Raw genomic sequence first — 23144 nt, 5'->3', positions numbered from 1 at the left:
TACTTCCCTTCCGACTTGATGATTCCCGCCAACCAAGTTGACTTCTCTTCTTGGGGACTGAACAACCAAAGTGACATTGAATGCAACCGGATCCATGACAGAGGAGAGCAGGTGAAAGTTTATAGCCGGCCATGGTGAAAATTAAAAAAAAAAAAGAAAATGTTTCAGTTCAGTTTTATTATTATTCTCTCGTACTTAAATTATTCGACAATGTCAGCATCCAATGGAAGACAGAGCAAGAGATCAGGAAATAAAGAATCAAAGCTCATCTCCCAAAGCTGCAATAATTAGAGTAATGACAGCGGTATCTGCAGAATCCCAATTCTTTGTTTGGAAGCCTAATGGTAAAGAAAGGGCCGAAGGGAAACGCTTGGCTTAACGAACGCCTTTACCCAACCAAATACTACTACTGTTTACCGTGCTGCCCAGAAAAGGACGCATCGGAAAGAGTACGGCGATGGAAGATTCAAAATTTTAAAAGCATGAAGCACAGTACCTTCGTCACAAAAAAGAAGGAACTTGGCCTCACTATATCCCTGCATCTCTATCCTCGCACCTTCTCAACATCGTCATTTCAATCCCACCAAGTCCGACGAAATCTTCTCTGCTCTTCCTTCACCATTAAAAATGGAAGCTTCAAAGGCCATCATCACAACTTGCGTTCCGGTGGCAATTTTAGTTCTGTTATGGGCATGGAAGGTGGTGAGCTGGCTGTGGTTGAGGCCGAAGAAGCTGGAGAGGCTGCTTAGACAACAAGGCCTTCAAGGCAATCCATATAGGCTTCTCACTGGGGATTCAACTGAAATGTTTAATATGCATATGCAAGCCAAATCCAAACCCATGGATCTTTCCCACGATATCCTCCCTCGTGCTTCTTCCTTTGTCAATCATATTGTCAACAAATATGGTATGCTTCTCATTCCTTACGCTTCTCCCACTCCTCTCAATCATACTTTGGCCATGAATCTTGCTCCAAACTGTAGAAGTTTTTGGTTTCCTAAGCATCTCCTATTGATTTCTTATGGGTGGTTTATCTTCTTGCCACCTTTTGTTTTGAAGCATCCTGGATTTTTATACTCTTAAGTATACTCCAGAGGAGGTGCTCTGAATCAGCTGTTGAACTTTGTCTGACATTCATATCGAATGGTTTGGCAGGTCAAACCTTATGGCTTATTGTATTCTGCTGTTAAATTTTTCATCATATGATTTGCAAATTAATGGCCATACCTTCCTTCTGGGTGCTCTGGGGAATGTAATTCCTTATTTCTTCTGAGTATAGTTCTATTGAGTTAGGGTGCTCATAATGTTATAGCGAACAAAAGAGTGTCCTACGAAGCATTTAGCTCGTCAGAGTTCCATTAAAAACTTAGTGAGGTGATGCTGAATTAATTATAAACCCAGTAAAAACCCAGGAAGCTGGAAGCTGTTTGAGAAACTTCATTCATGACACGAATTGGTCCATGAGGTTAGGATGCCTGATTGGTGCTGTCTAAACTTTTTCTTGTATTTATCGCTCAGGACTTTTTTAATCCTTTTCAGAGGAGCCTTTCTGAAGCATTTTTCTCCTTTCACGTGGGCCTTAAAGGAAACTATGCTTCTCTGTATCTTCACCATCTAATTCCTATTAGCTTTATACAAAAGATGAAAATGCCACTGCTTGCCTTTTAAACAAAAAGCAGAGAAAAAGAATATGCTATCGCCTTTTCCACAAAGAAATGTAACTCATATCTTATAAAGGGCATGATTTCAGTCTTTCATCTGCAACTTTTGGAGAAAATGCGTTCACATTATCGTATAATGAATTAACATTCTCAAATTGATTCTGGGTCCTGTATGCCTATCACAACATCACAGTTGTCACTTCTTTCTTCTCTCTCTCCCTCTCTCCCTCTCTCCCTCTAAAAGGCAGTACATGCTTTGATGATAAGCACGTATGACACGTATTCGCTTCGATTCTTTTTATCATTACTATACTAGTTTAATCCTTCTTTAAAAGTCGCTTATAAGTGATGACATACCTGATGTGCAGGAAAGAGCACCTTCATTTGGCTTGGACCAGTACCAAGGATAATTCTTACAGATCCAGTTCTAATAAAAGAGATAATGAACAAGGTCTATGACTACCCTAAACCTCATTCAAATCCACTGATCAGGTTACTAGCTACGGGTCTTGCAGTCTATGAGGGTGAGAAGTGGGCTAAGCACAGAAGGATTATCAATCCTGCATTCAATATAGAAAAACTGAAGGTTGCTTTACTTTTCCTTAAGTGGCTCTTTTCTTTACTCTCTTAATAAGCTCTTTCCACACCATTTCTTTGCCGAATAAGGAACTAAGCATCGTGCTCTTGCTCTGGATGTTCACTTAGTAAGAGGCTGAAAACTTAATCTTCCCATCATATTATTCTGCCACAGATCATGTTGGCTACATTCTATGAGAGCTTCAGCTATATGGTTGACAAGTGGGAGAAAACGCTGTCCTCAGATGGCTCATGTGAAATGGACGTATGGCCTTTCCTTCAAAATGCGACTCGTGATGTTATTTCTCGAACAGCTTTTGGAAGTAGCTATGAAGAAGGAAAAAGAATATTTGAACTTCTAAAAGAGCAAGCTGAACTTGCAATGAACGCTCTCTTGAAAGTCTATATTCCTGGATACAGGTAAAAATACTCAGTAAATCTTATATACATTACCATTCTGACTAAAATAGTATCACGCTAATGAAATTAGTTTTATTCAGCTGATATAAGCATACGCGTATCAGAAAATGTGTACAACGGAGATTCCAAAGCATTTTGCTTTTGAACAATTCCCAATTTATCAAATAAGATAATTAGAACACGAATTATCTTAGTTACAAGTTGTATCGTTCAGACTAGTCGTTCCTTCACGTCAGCATAATTACCAGGAGTAGTTTTCTGTAGGTTTCTGCCAACTGGTGCTAATAGGACGATGAACAAAAATCACAGAGATGTACGAACTTCACTTAAGGATATAATCAACAAAAGAGTGGAAGCAATGAAGGCAGGCGAAGCCCCAAAGGATGATTTATTAGGCATACTTTTGGAGGCAAACCACAAGGAAATTCAAGAACACGGAAACAAGGATGATGGTATGACTAGTGATGATGTAATCGAGGAATGCAAGCTTTTCTACTTTGCAGGGCAAGAGACCACCTCTGTTCTGCTCGTTTGGACTATGGTATTGCTCAGTATGTACCCTGATTGGCAAAAGAGAGCAAGGGAGGAAGTCTTCCAAGTATTTGGGAACCAAAAACCAGAATTTGATGGCTTAAATCACCTTAAGATTGTAAGCACCTTTATGGCTCTCTTTATAATAAACCGTAACTGAAACAAGTATTTGCTAGGAGATTTTCTAGTAAAATTATGATATGAAGGATTCTTTTTCAAAGTCAATAACATGATGTGAAATTGTAAACAATATTTGCATGCTATAATCTTCTTGCCATTATTGTAATTCTTTTTGCTACAGGTGACCATGATTTTGTATGAAGTTCTGAGGCTATACCCACCAATACTTTTGCTTGCTAGAACTGCTGTTAGGGATATGAAACTTGGACACCTGACAATACCCGGGGGAGTGCAAGTTTCTATACCGGTAGGTTTGATTCACCGTGACTGCGAATTGTGGGGTGATGATGCAGAGGAATTCAAACCAGAGAGATTTTCGGAAGGAGTTCTAAAGGCAACAAAAGGGCGAGCTTCGTTCTTTCCGTTTGGATGGGGTCCAAGAATATGCATTGGGCAAAACTTTGCCATGCTGGAAGTAAAGATGGCTTTGTCAATGATTTTACAACGTTTCTGGTTTGAGCTTTCCCCAGCATATGTTCATGCTCCGACGTTTGTGCTTACTCTGAAGCCTCAGTATGGTGCTCATATCATATTACATAAGCTGTGAGCGTTTGGCTGCTGGCAAAAGCAAAAGCATAAATTGATAGCTCTTACTTGGGCAAGACCTTGTTTGTGTTCTGTTACTGTTACCTTTTTCACAATTGAATTGGTTTGCATCTCTTATTGAGGCAATTTCGTTCTTAAAATAATGGAGAAGACGTCAAAAATGGCTGGCTAGTTTCACATTTTGTATGACTGATTTAATCTGACTTTGTTGATTTGAACTAATTCTTTGAGATGCAAGCCTTTTTTAGGGAAGATTGTTGGTATTTGGAGATTTTAGGAAAAAGATGCATGTAAGGCTTTTTGTCAGTTTATAGATATCCGGAAACTAAGATACAGAGAAAATTATAATGAGATCTCAATAAAAAAACATAACTATCAAAACGCCCAAATGAAAAATTAAAAGTTGTCATTTTTTATTTTAAAACTTATTATTATTGATTGTTTAGTTGTTATTGGAACTTTTCAGTAATTATATTCTTTCATTAAGACTTTATTGTAGTTCTCCCTTATAAGGCTTTTTTTGTTTTTGTTTTTTAAATGCTAATATTGATCATAGCGTGTATATCTTTTCAAAATTAAAAAGAAAAAGAAAAAGAGGAAACGGTATTTTTTTTTAAATTTAATTTAAACGGATTGATTCTAACAATCTGAGACTAAAGTAAGCGTAAGCCCATGACTTCCTACTATAGGAGAATTTTCATGTAATTCGGTTAAAAGGTAATCAATAAAAAAAAATCCATAGTGAGAAGTGGCAAGTGGCAATTGACTTGGCATTTTTTTTTTTGTGGGTATAGAGTTGGCTTGGTATCTTGCTTATTAACTATTCATGCAAGATCATAGAGTATATTATAAATGTTATATTCTTTTAATATATTAATCATTCATTAGTCCTATTTGAATCAAGATTAGCATTATTCATTATTGTTATTAAAAAAAGCATTATTCATGATTTATGTTGGAGTTATTTAAAACTAGATCCATCGTTGAATTGGTCAAGTCATTGGCCCATGATCATGAATAATTCTTCACTTTAATTTTTTATTTTTAGTTGAATATTTCAAGAATATATTACTTGTTTTCTTTACCTTTTTTATTTTTATTTCATTATATTGTTTTTTTTAAAAAAAATTTATGTATGAACAACTGATATAAGATTTAAAATATATTAATTTAATCATAACTCGTTTGAGCATTAAATTATATTTATAAATCAATGTATTGAACAGTTTAATAATTAGTTCGATTTGTAACGCCTTAAATATATACAAGTAATATTAGGAAAATCAAATCAACTATAAAACTGGTCAAGATATGAGTTTACCGTTCGATGATATAATGATCTTACATAAATAATAAATAAGGCTAATCTCAGTTTTTATTTGAATACAAAAATATGACTAGTTAATAATTAACATATTAAAAGAAAAGCCAAACAAAAGGTTTAAAATAAAGACAATCATCAATTTTACAGGTTTTAACTGAAATTGGTTCGTCCTGTAAAATTCGAAGAATGACAAGTGAAAATAAAAAAAAACAATTATAAATCGTGTAGTAAATTTTGAAAAAAACATGTAAAAATTGAATGGATTCGCAGAATAGTACTTATCATAGAAATGCCACGCAAATCCTATAAATAATCATACCTGAAATTAGACAAAATTGTCGGATTCGTTTGTTATGAAGTGCCTAAGCTTGGAACTACTTGTGATTTTCCCATAATCTTTCCCAACTCACGATATTCCTTGTACTACTACTCCAACACGCCAATTAGAAAACTTTTCCTCTTATGTTTTCATGTTTTGTGTTGATGAAAGTCAATTTGTTTTTTTCTAACCAATATCGTCATCATCATCTCGTCTTCCAAGTTCCAGTACAGGTCCATCAAGAGTTTTCTGTATTAAATACCATCGCAAACTTCAAAAGTCTATATCCACGTTTAAACAAACTACATATTGACAGAGTAGAAAAGAAAATTTAAAGGGCAGAAAGCTTGGAGTGCAAGTGAATTTTTCCTTCCCCTCCAAGAAAGAGGATTGAAAAAGAAAAAAGAAGCAATGTTAGTCTTCGCTACTAGTGTAAATAGACTTGTTTTTAAACAATTATGCATGGTGTAGTTGGCGAAACCAAAGTAACAAGTGTCCATAAAAGTGTAACAGAGAGCAGAAAATCGAGTTGTGGAGTGAGAAAATCAAGTTCAGCGATCAATACAATTTTTTGTTTCTTCTTCAAGTGTCTCGTCCTTTTTCCTGCTCATAATCCTAATCAGATACTTTGTTCACTCTTCAGTTTCTTCCTATCACTTGTTCACTGATAGGAATGGAAGCATCAAGGGCCAAATTCGCGATCTGCGGTTTGCTAGCGATTCTAGTTCTGGTATGGGCATGGAAGGTGGTGAACTGGCTATGGCTGAGGCCGAAGAATCTGGAGAGGCTTCTCAGGCAACAAGGCCTTAAAGGAACTCAGTATAAGCTTCTCACTGGGGATTCAACCCAAATGTTTAACATGCGTGTGCAAGCCAAATCCAAACCCATGAATCTTTCTGACGATATCATTCCTCGTGCTTCGCCTTTTCTCAATCATATTGTCAACAAATATGGTATGCTTTTTATAGATTACGCTTCTTCCACTCCTCTAAAGTCTCAGTTATATTTTGGTCATGAATTTTGTTCGAAACAGTAACGTGTTTTGGAATTCCTGGGTTTTGATACTCCTTAAGTATGAGATGGGTATGGAATGGTTTTGCAGCAGAAAAGCATTTGATTCATTATCTTACTAGTCAAACCTTTCTTTTGAAGTCTCTTAAGTGATGATGCACTTGATATGCAGGAAAGAACAGTTTTTTGTGGATTGGAACAATACCAAGGATAGTTATTACAGATCCAGTGTTAATCAAAGATTTGATGAACAAGGTCTACGACTTCACCAAACCTAATTTGAATCCACTCATGAAGTTACTGCTCACTGGCCTTGCACACTATGATGGTGAGAAGTGGGCGAAGCACAGAAAGATCATCAATCCTGCATTCAATGCAGAAAAATTGAAGGTCACTCTACTTTCCCCTTTAAAGCTTTTGTAATATCAACTTGGAGGATCTATTCTTTTCATTCTTTTAATAAGAAGCTAATAAACCGTGTCTTTGCTGTATAAGCATTGAAGCTTCATGCTCCTGCTGTGGATTTTCATTTGGTTAGTGAGAGGCTGGAATTTAATGTTCCTATTGTATTACTTTGCCACAGATCATGTTGCCTGCATTTTATGAAAGCTTCAATGATATGGTTTACAAGTGGGAGAAAATGTTGTCCTCAGATGGCTCATGTGAAGTAGACGTATGGCCTTTCCTTCAAAATGTGACTTGCGATGTTATATCTCGGACAGCTTTTGGAAGTAGCTATGAAGAAGGAAGAAGAATATTTGAAATTCTAAAAGAGCAGGCTGAACTTGCTACAAAACTTTTCTTCAAAGTTCACATTCCTGGATACAGGTAAGGCAACACAGTAGATATGATATACCTTACATTCTGACTGAAATAGGATCTGGCTAATGAAATTAATTTCATTCAACTAATGCAAGTTTATCTATATATCATATAGGAAACAACAAATTAACTCACGACAAATACAATTGAGATTAAAAACAGAAACCTCTGTGCTTTAAAAAAAAAATCCCCAATTCATCAAATAATATAACTGGAACATGTATCTCAGTTACAGATTATACTCATTAAGTTCTAGCAATTAGTTTGAAAGCTAGGCAGAAATACCTGTTCATAGAACAATCAATCAGACAAGTTGTTCCTTCTTGTTACCCTACTCACCACCATTGGTTGTTTATTTGTAGGTTTCTACCTACTGGCGAGATTAGGAGGATGAATAAAAATGACAGAGATATACAAGCTTCACTTAAGGTGATAATCAACAAGAGAGAGAAAGCAGTGGAGGAAGGGGAAGCCCCCGAGGGCGATTTATTAGGCTTGCTTCTGGAATCAAATCACAAGGAAATTGAAGAACATGGAAATAACAGGGATAATGGTATGACTATTCAAGATGTAACTGAGGAATGCAAGCTTTTCTATTTTGCAGGGCAAGAGACTACATCTGTTCTGCTTGTTTGGACTATGGTGTTGCTCAGTAGATATCCTGATTGGCAAAAACGTGCGAGGGATGAAGTCTTGCAAGTGTTTGGCGACCAAAAACCAGGCTTTGATGGACTAAATCACCTTAAGATTGTAAGTGTCTGTATAGTTCCATTTATAATAAATAGTAAGGGAAGCATGGATTTGCTATGGGATTTTCTAATAAAATTATGACATGAAGGGTTCTTTTTCAGAATAAATAACATGATGTCAATTTGTTGTGCCAAAAAATGATGTCGAATTGTAGCCAATTTTTGCATGCTGTAGTTTTATTGCAGAACCTGACAGTAAAATTTCGAACTCGAGTTTTGTATTTATCAATCTTCTTTTGGGCTACAGGTGACCATGATTTTATACGAGGTTTTGAGGCTATACCCCCCAGTAATGTTGCTTGCTAGAAGTGTTCCTAGGGATATGAAACTTGGACACCTGACGTTACCTGCAGGAGTACGCCTTTATATACCAACAGGTTTGGTTCACCGTGATGGTGAATTGTGGGGTGATGATGCAAAGGAATTCAAACCGGAGAGGTTTTCAGAAGGAATTCTAAAGGCAACAAAAGGGCAAGTTTCGTTCATTCCATTTGGATGGGGTCCAAGAATATGCATTGGGCAAAACTTTTCCATGTTGGAAGCAAAGCTGGCTATCTCTATGATTCTACAACGTTTCTGGTTTGAGCTTTCCCCAACTTATGCTCATGCTCCAATGGATGTGGGTTACTCTTAAGCCCCAATATGGTGCTCAAATTATTTTACACAAGCTTTGAATATTTTACTTCTGGAAAGGAAAAAAGGAAAAAAACACAGGCTCGCGCACAGAGGTATGTTTGTATGTAGTATGTAAGCATATATAGTGTCTACTTAGGCAACGCCTCGTTTGAATAGTACTATGTGTTTACAGTTACACAGCTGAATTGTATTGTGGAGTTATTTGAGATGCTAGTCAGCCTTCTTTAGGGGAAGGCAGTAAGTTGTGATTATTGTGGGAGGTGAGACATGAAAAACATGACACTGTGTATTGGGAATGAGACTCTGGCAGTGGATAGAAACTGCTGGAGTACTAAAGTTTTCCTCCTTCACAAGGAAATCAAGTACTGGTTGCCAAGCAAAAGATATTTTAATGCAGTTTATACCTATATATAATTGTACACTCATCTTATTTACATGTGTCCATTGCTGTGTCAATCTAGTTTCTCAGCTTCTTTTGAAAAATGAGCATTGTATGTGTGCCCCCTTATCCATTCTGCTCTGCCTACTTTTAAACAGCTTGACTCCTTCTCTATCTTCATTTTTCTGCTCAATCAGTTAGTTCATCATCCATCCAAGAAGCCTTGTTTCAGGACTCAAAGTTCACATGTTAATACCGTTAGGTCCACAACAGATGTACCAAATCCTGAATGAAATTAGATTACATTTACATCATATTCTGCATAAATTTAGTCTAAGTTTTGCAAACTGGAATATTAAAACAGCACTGTGGCTTGAACTTTGAACAGCGCTTCCTTTGTGGAGGGTTGGGAGAACAAGCATTTAGGATTGAAAGTAATATTTTGGAATGAAAATGAAATATTTACATCCAAGAGTAATTCTAAATCCTCTCCTTGTCACATAATTCAATCCAAATTTTAAGAAATGAGTAGTAAAAACAAAAGTGCGAATGTACGTTGATGTTAATATGATGAACTTATTTAGCTCTTCAGTTAGCACATTTTATCAATCGTTAGTTTTGGGACAGATATTCTCATGCAAATATATAACTCCTAATTTATTGAATCATGTTAAAGGGCTCAACCATATTACCTGCAACCGCACTACATTGCAAAAACCATCTTTGCTTCATATTTGAGACTTTCCAGAATCCCGGATGTTCATGGATCCATCAACATCAAATGTGATATTACAACGTTTCTGGTTTGAGCTTTCCCCAACATATATGTTCATACTCCAATGTCTGTGATTATTCTTAGATCCTATTTGGTACAAAGTATTGAAAATGAGATATAAGAACTAGGATTGTAATTAAAAAAAATCATTAAAAAAGTCTTTAGAATCAGTAATTGCTTTTTACTTTTCTGGTCTTATTTTTAAATCACTTCCAACATGATTCATACAGACTAAGAAAAACCTGAAATTTTATTAACTCTCATTTAAAATTCAACATTTTTTTAACTTTATCTCTATTTAATATACATTATACCTCATATAAATAAAGTTAACATAATAATAAATGAAGGGTAAAATTGTACATCCATACAAAAAATTTCTTTCAGTATCCTATAAATAAGATTAAAAAACATCTCTCTCTTTCCTATAAATAGGACAAGAGGAGTACATCCACACAGTATGATGCTCAAATCATATTACATAAGCTGTGAGTATTTAGCTGCTGGAAAAAGCATAAATGAACATACAAATAAATACATGTAACGTGTGGATAGTTTTGTACTTGGATAATACCCTGTTTGTTTTCTGCTACTGTAAGTCTTCACGGTTTATTTGACTTGATATAACAATGTCGAAGGTTTGAATGTCGTGTTATGTTAGCCTTCTTCGGGGAAGGAGCAGAGCATTGTGAGGCTGTTGAACGAAGCTGCGGTAGACTTTTGTCCGACCTAGACAGCAGTCTAGGGAGTAGGATGTCGGAATTCTAGCTTGTTCAATTCAATTATAATGTTTATAACAAATCTATTAACTTGACAGAATTTTTTAATTTTATTTTGATTAAAAAATTTTCCTATAAAGTTAAAAATTAAATATTAAAGGGATTGATTCTAACAATCTGAGATTAAAGTGAGCGCAAACCCATGACTTGAGAATTTTCATGTAATTCGGTTAAAAGGTAATCAATAAAAAAAAAATCCACAGTGAGAAGTGGCAACTGACAATTGACTTAGTATTGTTTTTTTTTTTTTTTTTGGGTATAGAGTTGGCTTAGTATCTTGCTTATTAACTATTCATGCAAGATCATAGAGTATATTATAAATGTTATATTCTTTTAATATATTGATCATTCACGGGTCCTATTTGAATCAAAATTAGCATTATTCATTATTGTTATATTTAAAAAAAAGCATTATTCATGATTTATGTTGGAGTTATTAAAAACTGGATCAATCGTTGAATTGGTCAACTCATTGGCCCATAAATAATTCTTCACTTTAATTTTTTATTTTATTATTTTTATGAATATTTCAAGAATATATTACCTTTTTATTATGTTTTCTTTACCTTTTTATTTGTACTTTTATTATGTTTTTTTTATAAAAAAATTTTGTATAAACAACTACTATAAGATTTAAAATATATTAATTTAATCATAACTCGTTTGAGCATTAAATTGTATTTATAAATCAATATATTGAACAGTTTAATAATTATTTCGATTTGTAACGCCTTAAATATATACAAGTAATATTAGGAAAACCAAATCAATTACAAAACTGGTCGAGATATGAGTTTACCATTCAATGATATCATAAGCTTACATAAATAATGCTAATCTCATTTTTTTACCTAAATACAAAAATATGACTAGTTAACAATTAACATATTAAAAGAAAAGCCAGGCAAAAAGTTTAAAATAAAAACAATAATCAATTTTACAGGTTTTGACTGAAACTGGTTCGTCCTGTAAAATTCAAAGAATGACAAGTGAAAATAGAAAAAAAAAAATCATAAATCGTTTTGTAAATTTTGAAAAAACATATAAAAATTGAATGGATTCACAGAATAGTACTTATCATAGAAATGCCATTCAAATCCTTCAAATAATCTTACATGCAAGTAGACAAATTTGTAGGATTCGTTTGTTATGAAGTGCCAAAGCTTGGACCTAGTTGTGATTTTCCCATAATCTTTCCCAAGTCACAATATTCCTTGTACTACTACTCCGCGCCAATTAGAGAACTTTTCCTCTTATATATGCATGTTTTGTGTTGACAAAAGTCAACTTGATTTTCTAACTAATATCGTCATCACCATATAGTCTTCCAAGTTCCAATACAAGCCAACCAAGTGTTTTCCGTATTAAATATCATCACAAACTTCAAAAGTCCTTTTTTTTTTTTTGTTGACCAGCACACCAACTTCAAAAGTCTGCACCCACGTTCAAGCAAAATATACATTGACAGGGTAGAAAAGAAAATTTGAAGGGTGGAAAATTTGGAGAGCAAGTGAATTTTTCCTTCCCCTCCAAGAAAGAGAATTTTAAAAAAGAAAAGAAAAGAAAAAAGGAAGAAGCGATGCTAGTCTTCGCTACTGGTGTAAAGGCTAGTTTTTAAACAATTATGCATGGTGTGGCTGGTGAAACCAAAGTAACAAGTGGCCATAATAGTGTAACAGAGGGTAGAAAATCAAGTTGTGGAGTGAGAAAATCAAGTTGAGCGATCAATACAATTTTCTGGTTCTTCTTCAAGTGTCTCGTCCTTTTTCCTGCTCATAATCCTAATCAGACACTTTGTTCACTCTTCAGTTTCTTCCTATCACTTGTTCACCGGTAGGAATGGAAGCATCAAAGGCCAAATTCGCGATCTGCGGTTTGCTAGCGATTCTAGTTCTGGTATGGGCATGGAAGGTGGTGAACTGGCTATGGCTGAGGCCGAAGAAGCTGGAGAGGCTTCTCAGACAACAAGGCCTTAAAGGAACTCAGTATAAGCTTCTCACGGGGGATTCAACCCAAATGTTTAACACGCGTATGCAAGCCAAATCCAAACCCATGGATCTTTCTGATGATATCATTCCTCGTGCTTCGCCTTTTCTCAATCATATTGTCAACAAATATGGTATGCTTTTTATGGATTACGCTTCTTCCACTCCTCTAAAGTCTCAGTTATATTTTGGTCATGAATTGTGTTCGAAATAGTAACGTGTTTTGGAATATCCTGGGTTTTGATACTCCTTAAGTAATTATATTCCCTCATCTGTTGAAAGATGTTCTCAGAATCAGCTATTAAATTTTGTATGAGATGGGTATGGAATGGTTTTGCAGGAGAAAAGTATTTGCTTCAATTTGTTTTATCATTGTCGTACTGGTTAAACCTTTCTTTTGAAGTCCTTTATAAGTGATGATGCGCATGATATGTAGGAAAGAACAGTTTTATGTGGATTGGAACGGTACCAACGATAGTTATTACAGATCCGGTGCTAATCAAAGATTTGATGACCAAGGTCTACGACTTCACCAAACCTAATTCGAATCCACTCATGAAGTTACTACTCACTGGTCTTGCACACTATGATGGTGAGAAGTGGGCTAAGCACAGAAAGATCATCAATCCTGCATTCAATGTAGAAAAGCTGAAGGTCGCTCTACTTTCCCTTTAGTGGCTGAAGCTTCTGTGATATCAACTTGGAAGATTTATTTTTTTCATTCTTTTAATAAGAAGCTATTAAACCATGTCTTTGCTGTATAAACAATGAAGCTTCATGCTCTTGCTCTGGATGTTCATTTACTTAGTAAGAGGCTGGAATTTAATGTTCCCATTGTATTACTTTGCCACAGATCATGTTGCCTACGTTTTATGAAAGCTTAAGTGATATGGTTTACAAGTGGGAGAAAATGTTGTCCTCAGATGGTTCGTGTGAAGTAGACGTATGGCCTTTCCTTCAAAATGTGACTTGCGATGTTATATCTCGGACAGCTTTTGGAAGTAGCTATGAAGAAGGAAAAAGGATATTCGAAATTCTAAAAGAGCAGGTTGAACTTGCTACAAAACTTTTCTTCAAAGTTCATATTCCTGGATACAGGTGAGGCAACACGGTAGATATGATATACCTTACCATTCTGATAGAAATAGGATCTGCCTAATGAAATTAATTTCATTCAACTGATGCGAGTTTACCTATATATCATATAGGAAACAACAAATTACCTCGCAGCAAATACAATTGAGATTAAAAAAAGAAACCTTTGTGCTTTAAAAAAATCCCCAATTCATCAAATAATATAAGTGGAAGATGTATCTCAGTTACAGATTATACTCATTAAGTTCTAGGGATTAGTTTGAAAGCTAGGCAGAAATACCTGTTCATAGAACAATCACTCAGACAATTTGTTCCTTCTTGTTACCATACTCACCAGCATTGGTTGTTTTCTTGTAGGTTTCTACCTACTGGTGAGATTAGGAGGATGAATAAAAATGACAGAGATATACAAGCTTCACTTAAGGTTATAATCAACAAGAGAGAGAAAGCAATGGAGGAAGGGGAAGCCCCAGAGAGCGATTTATTAGGCTTGCTTCTGGAATCAAATCACAAGGAAATTGAAGAACATGGAAATAACGGGGATAGTGGTATGACTATTCAAGATGTAATTGAGGAATGCAAGCTTTTCTATTTTGCAGGGCAAGAGACTACATCTGTTCTGCTTGTTTGGACTATGGTGTTGCTCAGTAGATATCCTGATTGGCAAAAACGTGCTAGGGATGAAGTCTTGCAAGTGTTTGGCAATCAAAAACCAGGCTTTGATGGACTAAATCACCTTAAGATTGTAAGTGTCTGTATAGCTCCCTTTATAATAAATAGTACGGAAGCATGGATTTGATATGAGATTTTCTAATAAAATTATGACATGAAGGGTTCTTTTTCAGAATAAATAACATGATGTCAATTTGTTGTGCCAAAAAATGATGTCGAATTTTAGACAATTTTGCATGCTGTAGTTTTGATTGCAAACCTGACAGTGAAATTTTCAACTCGAGTTTTGTATTTATCAATCTTCATTTGGGCTACAGGTGACCTTGATTTTATACGAGTTTTGAGGCTATACCCCCCAGTAATGTTGTTTCTTAGAAGTGTTCCTAGGGATATGAAACTTGGACACCTGAGATTACCTGCAGGAGTACACCTTTTTATACCAACAGGTTTGGTCCACCGTGATGTTGAATTGTGGGGTGATGATGCAAAGGAATTCAAACCGGAGAGGTTTTCAGAAGGAATTCTAAAGGCAACAAAAGGGCAAGTTTCGTTCATTCCATTTGGATGGGGTCCAAGAATATGCATTGGGCAAAACTTTTCCATGTTGGAAGCAAAGCTGGCTATCTCTATGATTCTACAACGTTTCTGGTTTGAGCTTTCGCCAACTTATGCTCATGCTCCAATGGATGTGGGTACTCTTAAGCCCCAATATGGTGCTCAAATTATTTTACACAAGCTTTGAATATTTTACTTCTGGAAAGGACAAAAGGAAAAAAACACAGGCGCGCGCACTGAGGTGTGTATGTATGTAGTATGTAAGCATATTAGTGTTTACTTAGGCAACGCCTCGTTTGAATTGTATTATGTGTTTACAGTTACACTGCTGAATTGTATTATGGAGTTATTTGAGATGCTAGTCAGCCTTCTTCAGGGGAAGGCAGTAAGTTGTGATTATTGTGGGAGGTGAGCCATGAAAAACATGACACTGTGTATTGGGAATGAGACTCTGGCAGTGGATAGAAACTGCTGGAGTACTAAAGTTTTCCTCCTTCACAAGGAAATCAAGTACTGGCTGCCAAGCAAAAGATATTTTAATGCAGTTTATACCTATATATAATTGTACACTCATCTTATTTACATGTGTCCATTGCTGTGTCAATCTAGTTTCTCAGCTTCTTTTGAAAAATGAGCATTGTATGTGTGCCCCCTTGTCCATTCTGCTCTGCCTACTTTTAAACAACTCGACTCCTTCTCTATCTTCATTTTTCTGCTCAATCAGTTAGTTCATCATCCATCCAAGAAGCCTTGTTTCAGGACTCAAAGTTCACATGTTAATACCGTAAGGTCCACAACAGATGTACCAAATCCTGAATGAAATTAGATTACATTTACATCATATTCTGCATAAATTTAGTCTAAGTTTTGCAAACTGGAACATTAAAACAGCACTATGGCTTGAACTTTGAACAGAGCTTCCTTTGTGGAGTGTTGGGAGAACAAGCATTAGATGACAAATATTAGTCCTCCATTTTCCATTGGTAATCTGAAAAGCTTGGTTGGTGAGAATGAGACGAGGAAGCCCTATGTTACTGTTGTATTGTTGCTGAATATATTAATTCTTAACCTAAAAGGGGGCAGCATAAAATTCGAAGGGATAATCAACATGAAAAAGTGTGGTCTCTTTTATGATGTTGACAACTTTTGCTTTGTCATCCCCGAAAGGCTTAAATTCATAGCCTAATCTCAGCCCCAGCTTGTAATATGATCCAAGTCGACAAACTGCTTTAGGCAGAATAAAGTCCTGGGGCTATGCCCCCCAATACTTGTGCTTGACAAAACTGTTCTTAGGGACATCAAACCTGAACACCTGACCAGCAAGAGTGCAGCTTTCTTCACTGACAGATAGGTTTGATGATGCGAAGGAATTCAAACGGCGGAGATTTCAGAAGGTGTTGTAAAGGCAACGAACTGCTCTTATGCACTTAACATAGCTGAATAGAGACTGACATGATCGAGCTCTGATTGAGACAATTTCTAATACATCAACAATGCTAGCTAGTTTCACGACGTCATGTGACTAATTTAATTTGATTAATACTGCCTCTGATCCTTAATATAAAGTTCTATTTGACTTTTATTTTAGTCCTAGTTATAAAACCTTAATCCATTTTGTCTTTTATATTTATACATTTTTTTCCAAAGTAGCCCAGCAAGGATATTTTAAGAAAGACAACACTTATTTAGGACAAATAACTAACTCAACTTACTTTCTTAATCTCCTCAAATTAGTCAACTGACTCTTATAATTAGGACCGGAGGTACTGGAATATTTGAGTGTCGTGTTCTTCGGGGAAGGAGTAGGGCACTGTGGGGCTGTTGAAAGAACCTGCCGTAGACTTTTGTGCACCACAACTTGCAGGTTTTTGAAAGATGCAGTAGAAATGTGGCCTCAAAATATAAAAAAGAAAAAGAAAAGCCGCCCACAATAATTCATAATCTTTACTATTTGACAAAGTGAATGTTATATTTAGGATTGAAAGTCATATTTTGGAATGAAAATGAAATATTTACATCCAAGAGTAATTCTAAATCCTCTCGTTGTCACCTAATTCAATCCAAATTTTAAGAAATGATTGGTAAAAACAAAAGTGCGAATGTACGTTTATGTTAATATGATAAACTTATCACCAAAAAAAAAATAATATGATGAACTTATTTAGCTATTCAGTTAGCACATTTATTAATCATTAGTTTTGGGACATGTTAAAGGGCTCAACCATATTACCTGCACCCACCCTACATTGCAAAAACCATCTTTGCTTCATATTTGAGACTTTCGAGAATCCCGGATGTTAATGGATCCATCAACATCAAATATGATATTACAACGTTTCTGGTTTGAGCTTTCCCCAACAAATATGTTCATGCTTCAACGTCTGTGATTATTCTTAGATCCCATTTGATACGAAATATTAAAAATGAGAAATAAGAACTAGGATTGTAATTGAAAAAAATTATTAAAAAAGTCTTTAGAATCAATAATTGCTTGTTACTTTTCTAGTTTTATTTTTAAGTCACTTCTGACATGATTCACACAGACAAAAAAAAACCTTAAACTTTATTAACTCTCATTTAAAATTTAACAAATTTTTAACTTTATCCCTATTTAATATACATTATACCTCATATAAATAAAGTTAACACAATAATTAATTAAAGGTAAAATTATATATCCATACAAAAAAAATTTGCTCAGTGTCTTATAAATATGACCAAAAAATATATTATTTCTCTTCCATATAAATAGGACCATAGGAGTATATGAGATTAGGTAAACCTATAAAAATAGGATTGAGAAATACCACTTCTTCTCATAGTATTTCTTAATCCCTCATATATGGGTTTATCTGATCTCATGTAACAAGTAATCTCCCATACTATACACTGTTTTCTCGATCTCAATTTTAATTCTTATTTTTTATTTTTAATACTTCCTAATAAACGTTATCTTAAAACCCAGTATGATGCTCAAATCATATTACATAAGCTGTGAGTATTTAGCTGCTGGAAAAAGCATAAATGAACATTCAAATAGATACATGTAACGTGGGGATGGTTTTGTGCTTGGACAAGACCTTGTTTGTTTTCTGTTACCGTACCTCTTCACAGTTTATTTGACTTGATATAACAGCATCGGAGATTTGAATGTCGTGTTACATTAGCCTTCTTCGGGGAAGGAGCAGAGCATGTGAGGCTGTTGAACGAAGCTACTGTAGACTTTTGTCCGACCTAGACAGCAGTCTAGAGAGTAGGAGGATGTCGGAATTCTAGCTTGTTCAATTATATGTTTGTAACAAATCTATTAACTTGACAGAATTTTTTAATTTTATTTTTATTAAAAAAATTTCCTATATTTATAGATCATTCTCCTTTTTTCTTTTCAGTTTTTCTCTTTTTAATAAAAACAAAGTTAAAAATTAAATATTAAATATGCTACAAAAGTGTGAGTATGCATATAATAAACTTATTTATCTATTCAATTAGAACTATCGACCGTTTAGATCGATTGACAAAAGAGTTATTTTAGCTTAATTAGAAATTTCCAGTTTAAGCCATGTGGCCATAACGAGCTTATCACCAAAAAAGGAAAAATTATTCAGTTTGTAGATTTATTAATTATTAGTTCTGGGACAGACATGCTGTCCACATATAAAACTCCTAATTTGTCATGTTAGCGGCCTCAAGCACATCACTTGCAACCCCACTACGTTGCAAAAACCATATTTGCTTCATATTTGAGACTTTCTGGAATTCCCGATGTTGCTCGATCCATCAACATCAATCACTTTCAAGTGGTGACCTTTGGACATACAGAGCGACCAAATTTTCCACACGGCGCTTTGAATGCAGAGTGACGTTTAAGGATACCTCAATAATATTTTTTAAAAATATTTTTTTTATAAATCAAGATAAATTGTTTAACATATTTACTTTATATATTGTAAAAATATTTTTAAAATTATAGTTTGAATCTTATCCAAACACTCCTGAATCATCTTCCCCACAGCTTTTGTACCAGAAAATTTAAGCACGTAACCTTTTCCGAGCCCTATTTTGTTCCTCACATTGCCTTTTTTTTTCCCGCCTGAATTCCTCACGTTACTTGTTACTGTACACCGCTTAGCAGGCTTCTCGTCTTGAAATATGCGCATTTTTTGTTGACCCAAAAAGAAAAAGAAATTGTGAATTTGCTATTTCTCACCAAATGCTATTATCAGCATCTTATCTTCCAACCCAAGCCACATAAGTTTCTCCGTTCACTCTTCAGTATCTTTCTCGTCTCGTCATTTGTTCACTGATTGAAATGGAAGCATCGAAGACCACAATAGCAATCATCGTTCCGGTAGCGATTCTAGTTCTGGCATGGGCGTGGAAGGTGGTGAATTGGCTGTGGCTGAGGCCGAAGAAGCTAGAGAGGCTTCTCAGACAGCAAGGTCTTCATGGCACTCCATATACGCTTCTTACTGGGGATATAACCAAAATGCTCAACATGCGAAAGCAAGCCAAATCCAGACCCATGAATCTTTCCCACGACATCATTCCACGTGCTTCCCCCTTTGTCAATCAAATTGTCGACAAATACGGTATGCCTTTTTATTGCTTATGCTTCTCCCACTCCTGTCAGTCATAGTTCAGGCATAAATTTTGTTCAAAACAGTGCAATGTTTGGTTTTGTAAGCCTCTGCTGTCTATTGAATATTGATTTCTTATGGGTAATTATTTTCTTTCTACCTTTTGTTCTGGAACATCCTTGTTTAGATGCTCCTAAAGGGTGCTAAATTTTATGCGAGATAGGTTTGAAATGGTTTTGCAGGTGAAACCTATTTGCTTCCATTGTTTTTATCAGTATCTTGTTTATTCCTTCTTTAAGTGATGATGCACATACATGTAGGAAAGAACCCTTACACGTGGATTGGACCAGTACCAAGGATAATTATTACTGATCCAGTGCTAATCAAAGATGTAACGAACAAGATCTATGACTTCACCAACCTATGATAATCCACTCGTGAAGTTGCTAGCCACTGGTCTTGCCAGCTATGAGGGTGAGAAGTGGGCTAAGCACAGAAGGATTATCAATCCTGCATTCAATGTAGAAAAACTGAAGGTTACTTCACTTTTCCTTTAGTGGCTTGAGTTTTCTTTACTTTTCACTCTTTTAATAAGCTCTTAAACATATACTTTGTAGACACCATCTCTTTTCTGTATAAGCAAATAAGCATCTGCTCTTGCTTTGGAAGTTCATTTGCTTAGTTTTAGGTTTAAAATTTAATCTGCCCATCGCATTATTCTGCTACAGGTTATGCTGCCTACATTTTATGAAAGCTTCGATGATATGGTTTACCAGTGGGAGAAAATGTTGTCCTCAGATGGCTCATGTGAAATCGATGTATGGCCTTTTCTTCAGAATGCGACATGTGATGTTATATCTCGATCGGCTTTTGGAAGTAGCTATGAAGAAGGAAAAAGAATATTTGAACTTCTAAAGGAGCAAGCTGAACTTACAATGAAAGTTTTCTTCAAAGGTTTTATTCCCGGATATAGGTAAGAATAGACGGTAGAAATGATGTGCATTTCCATTATTCAATCCAAGCATGTTTACTTGTGTATCATATGGGAAACAGCAAATTATCAATGTATACAATTGAGATCTAAAAGCACTTTTACTCTAAATAATTCCGAATTTATCGAATAATATGATTGGAACATGTAGTTCACAGAACATCACTCTTACAAGTTGTTCCTTCTTGTTACCATAATTACCGGGACTCTTTTTTAATCTGTAGGTTTCTACCTACCAGTCTTAAGAAGAGGATGACCAAAAATGACAGGGATATAAGAGCTTCACTTAAGGATATAATCAGCAAAAGAGAGAAAGCAATGGAGGCAGAGGAAGCCCCTAAGGATGATCTGTTAGGCGTACTTTTGGATTCAAATCGCAAGGAAATTAAAGAACATGGAAATAGCAAGGATGATGGTATGACTACTCAAGATGTAATTGAGGAGTGCAAACTTTTCTACTTTGCAGGGCAAGAAACCACATCTGTTCTGCTCGTTTGGACCATGGTGTTGCTCAGTACGTACCCTGATTGGCAAAAGCGTGCGAGGGAGGAAGTCTTGCAAGTATTTGGCAACCAAAAACCAGACTTTGATGGGCTAAATCGCCTCAAGATTGTAAGTACTTGTATAGTTCCCTTAACAAATAGTAAGGTCCATTACATTTGTGATCCTTCGTTGCAAAACGGTGTCTGGGATCTGATTCCCCCGTGTTTTAATTTCTGTTTGTATTCTCATAGTAGTTTGTTTTGCTACAGGTGACCATGATTTTGTACGAGGTCTTGAGGCTTTACCCACCAGTAATTATGCTTGGTAGAGCTGTTCCTAGGAATATGAAACTTGGACACTTGACAATACCAAAAGGAGTGCGTCTTGCCTTACCTATAGGTTTGATTCACCATGACAGTGAATTGTGGGGTGATGATGCAAAGGAATTCAAGCCAGAAAGGTTTTCAGAAGGAGTTCTGAAGGCAACAAAAGGGCAAGTTTCATTCTTTCCGTTTGGATGGGGTCCAAGAATATGCATTGGGCAAAACTTTGCCATGCTGGAAGCAAAGATGGCTGTGTCTATGATTCTACAACGTTTCTGGTTTGAGCTTTCCCCTACATATGCTCATGCTCCAACGGATGAGATTACTCTTAAGCCCCAGCATGGTGCTCAAATTATTTTACATAAGCTATGAGTGTTTCACTGCTGGAAAGCGTATATGCATGCATGGACAGATTGAATGATATTTATATAGGCATAGATAGTATTTGCTTGGGCAAGGCCTCAACTGAGTTCGTATTTTGTGTATACATTTTACACAGCTGAATTGACTTGCTTCTATAAGTACGTGTATAAATCCTGAACTACGGCAAGGCCTCATATGATCCACCATTTTCCATATATAACATAACACGAAGCTTGGTTGGTGATAATGAGGAACTTCATTTTGACCACAAAAAAAAAAAAAGGAGGAAGAAGAATGAGGAACTTCAACAAGATACAGATGGCTTGAGTTACTATTATTGCTGAATATATCAATTCTTAGCTTACAGTGGGCAGCATAAAATTCAATGGGATTAGGGATACTCACTGGATTATAACCTTGCCACCTATAATGGCTACCAAGATATCCTCTTCAACATTCATTTACACTTTCTAACTTGGAAAATCCTCCGCACAATGATATCACACACACGATCAAACAACTCTCCCTTCGTTGCATTAAACATGCAATGGAGGCACCAAAACATAATCTTCCATCACCCCCCGGGGGGGAGTCTTTTCCCCATGGACAAAAGGATGTGCTTCTAGCGCACGAATTTGATTTTCTATTTCCGAGGAAGTTGGCTTCTCTTTGCACGAAATTAAAAAAGATGGCCAACAAAAATTCTGACCATTTTCACTTGAATGTGATAGCATGTGATATATTAGCGGGTCCTCTCGGCATTTTTTGGGTAAATTTTATGGTTTTTTAAGATGATCCAAGTCGACAAACTGCTTTAAGCCAGAATTTGGGGAATATACTTGGAACTTCTGACATTGGGTCGAATTAACCCAAAAAATAAGAATAGATTCAGAAATGAGAAAACTTATGTCATGAAGACATGATATTTAGGACAGTTCCCTGAATTAAAACATGAAAGAGAACATGTAAAACCTTGAGGCTGCCCCAAAATCAGATATTGGCCGGGTGAAATTGAGCCCTCACACACTGGTATTGTGCAGCTGAGAACCCATTGGAACGGCCGAAGAGAAGTTTATAAAAGCTGAATCACAGGAAAAAATGAGAAAAGGAGTAGAAGAAAAGAATGTACAGAACCTTTCTATCATTGCAACGCAGAAACTAAGGATTCAGATTGCAAAGACGAAGGAATTAGGTTTTCTTTATGCCCGCAACGGAACTCAGACGCCATTGCAGAGCTGAGTCGCCCGGTTCTCTCAAAGGCACATGCTAACGCTTACTAGGGTTTCCGCGCTTATTATAGAGTGGGAGGTCAGTGTTAAATGTCTATTTTGCCCTCCTTTCCTCAATCCTCAATAAAATTTATCAATCATTTTTTCCCCATCCTGGGGTTTT

At 35.8% G+C, this 23144-nt stretch overlaps 2 protein-coding genes and 2 pseudogenes across 4 annotated transcripts; all 4 read left to right on the top strand.

Moving 5' to 3' along the window:
* Positions 1-483: 483 nt before the first annotated feature.
* LOC114721975 (cytochrome P450 CYP72A219-like) lies at positions 484-4071 on the top strand. 2 transcript variants are annotated; one of them, XM_028907870.1, is made up of 5 exons: positions 484-907; positions 2030-2247; positions 2413-2657; positions 2967-3306; positions 3490-4071. In XM_028907870.1, exons 1-5 carry the CDS (start codon positions 628-630, stop codon positions 3913-3915), a joined length of 1509 nt encoding a protein of 502 aa, XP_028763703.1. In that variant the 5' UTR covers positions 484-627; the 3' UTR covers positions 3916-4071. The 2 variants fall into 2 exon arrangements, with proteins under 2 accessions (XP_028763703.1, XP_028763702.1); XM_028907869.1 differs by having other exon boundaries at positions 2922-3306.
* A 2141-nt stretch (positions 4072-6212) lies between these two features.
* On the top strand, positions 6213-9178 carry LOC114721976 (cytochrome P450 716A67-like). Of its 2 annotated transcripts, XM_028907872.1 has the most exons (6): positions 6213-6510; positions 6741-6958; positions 7152-7396; positions 7753-8140; positions 8387-8428; positions 8517-8705. In XM_028907872.1, the coding sequence occupies exons 1-6, from the start codon at positions 6231-6233 to the stop codon at positions 8595-8597; spliced, it is 1254 nt and encodes a 417-aa protein (XP_028763705.1). In that variant the 5' UTR covers positions 6213-6230; the 3' UTR covers positions 8598-8705. The 2 variants fall into 2 exon arrangements, with proteins under 2 accessions (XP_028763705.1, XP_028763704.1); XM_028907871.1 differs by having other exon boundaries at positions 8387-9178.
* A 3324-nt stretch (positions 9179-12502) lies between these two features.
* Positions 12503-21999, top strand: LOC114721973 (cytochrome P450 CYP72A219-like; annotated as a pseudogene).
* On the top strand, positions 12531-15521 carry LOC114721974 (cytochrome P450 716A67-like; annotated as a pseudogene).
* Positions 22000-23144: the final 1145 nt, after the last annotated feature.

This window comes from Neltuma alba, unplaced genomic scaffold (genome assembly GCF_004799145.2).
Source record: "Neltuma alba isolate B1F8T4 unplaced genomic scaffold, ASM479914v2 tig00012081_pilon, whole genome shotgun sequence".
NCBI lineage: Eukaryota > Viridiplantae > Streptophyta > Magnoliopsida > Fabales > Fabaceae > Neltuma > Neltuma alba.
This window is presented reverse-complemented; position numbering and strand designations above follow the sequence as displayed.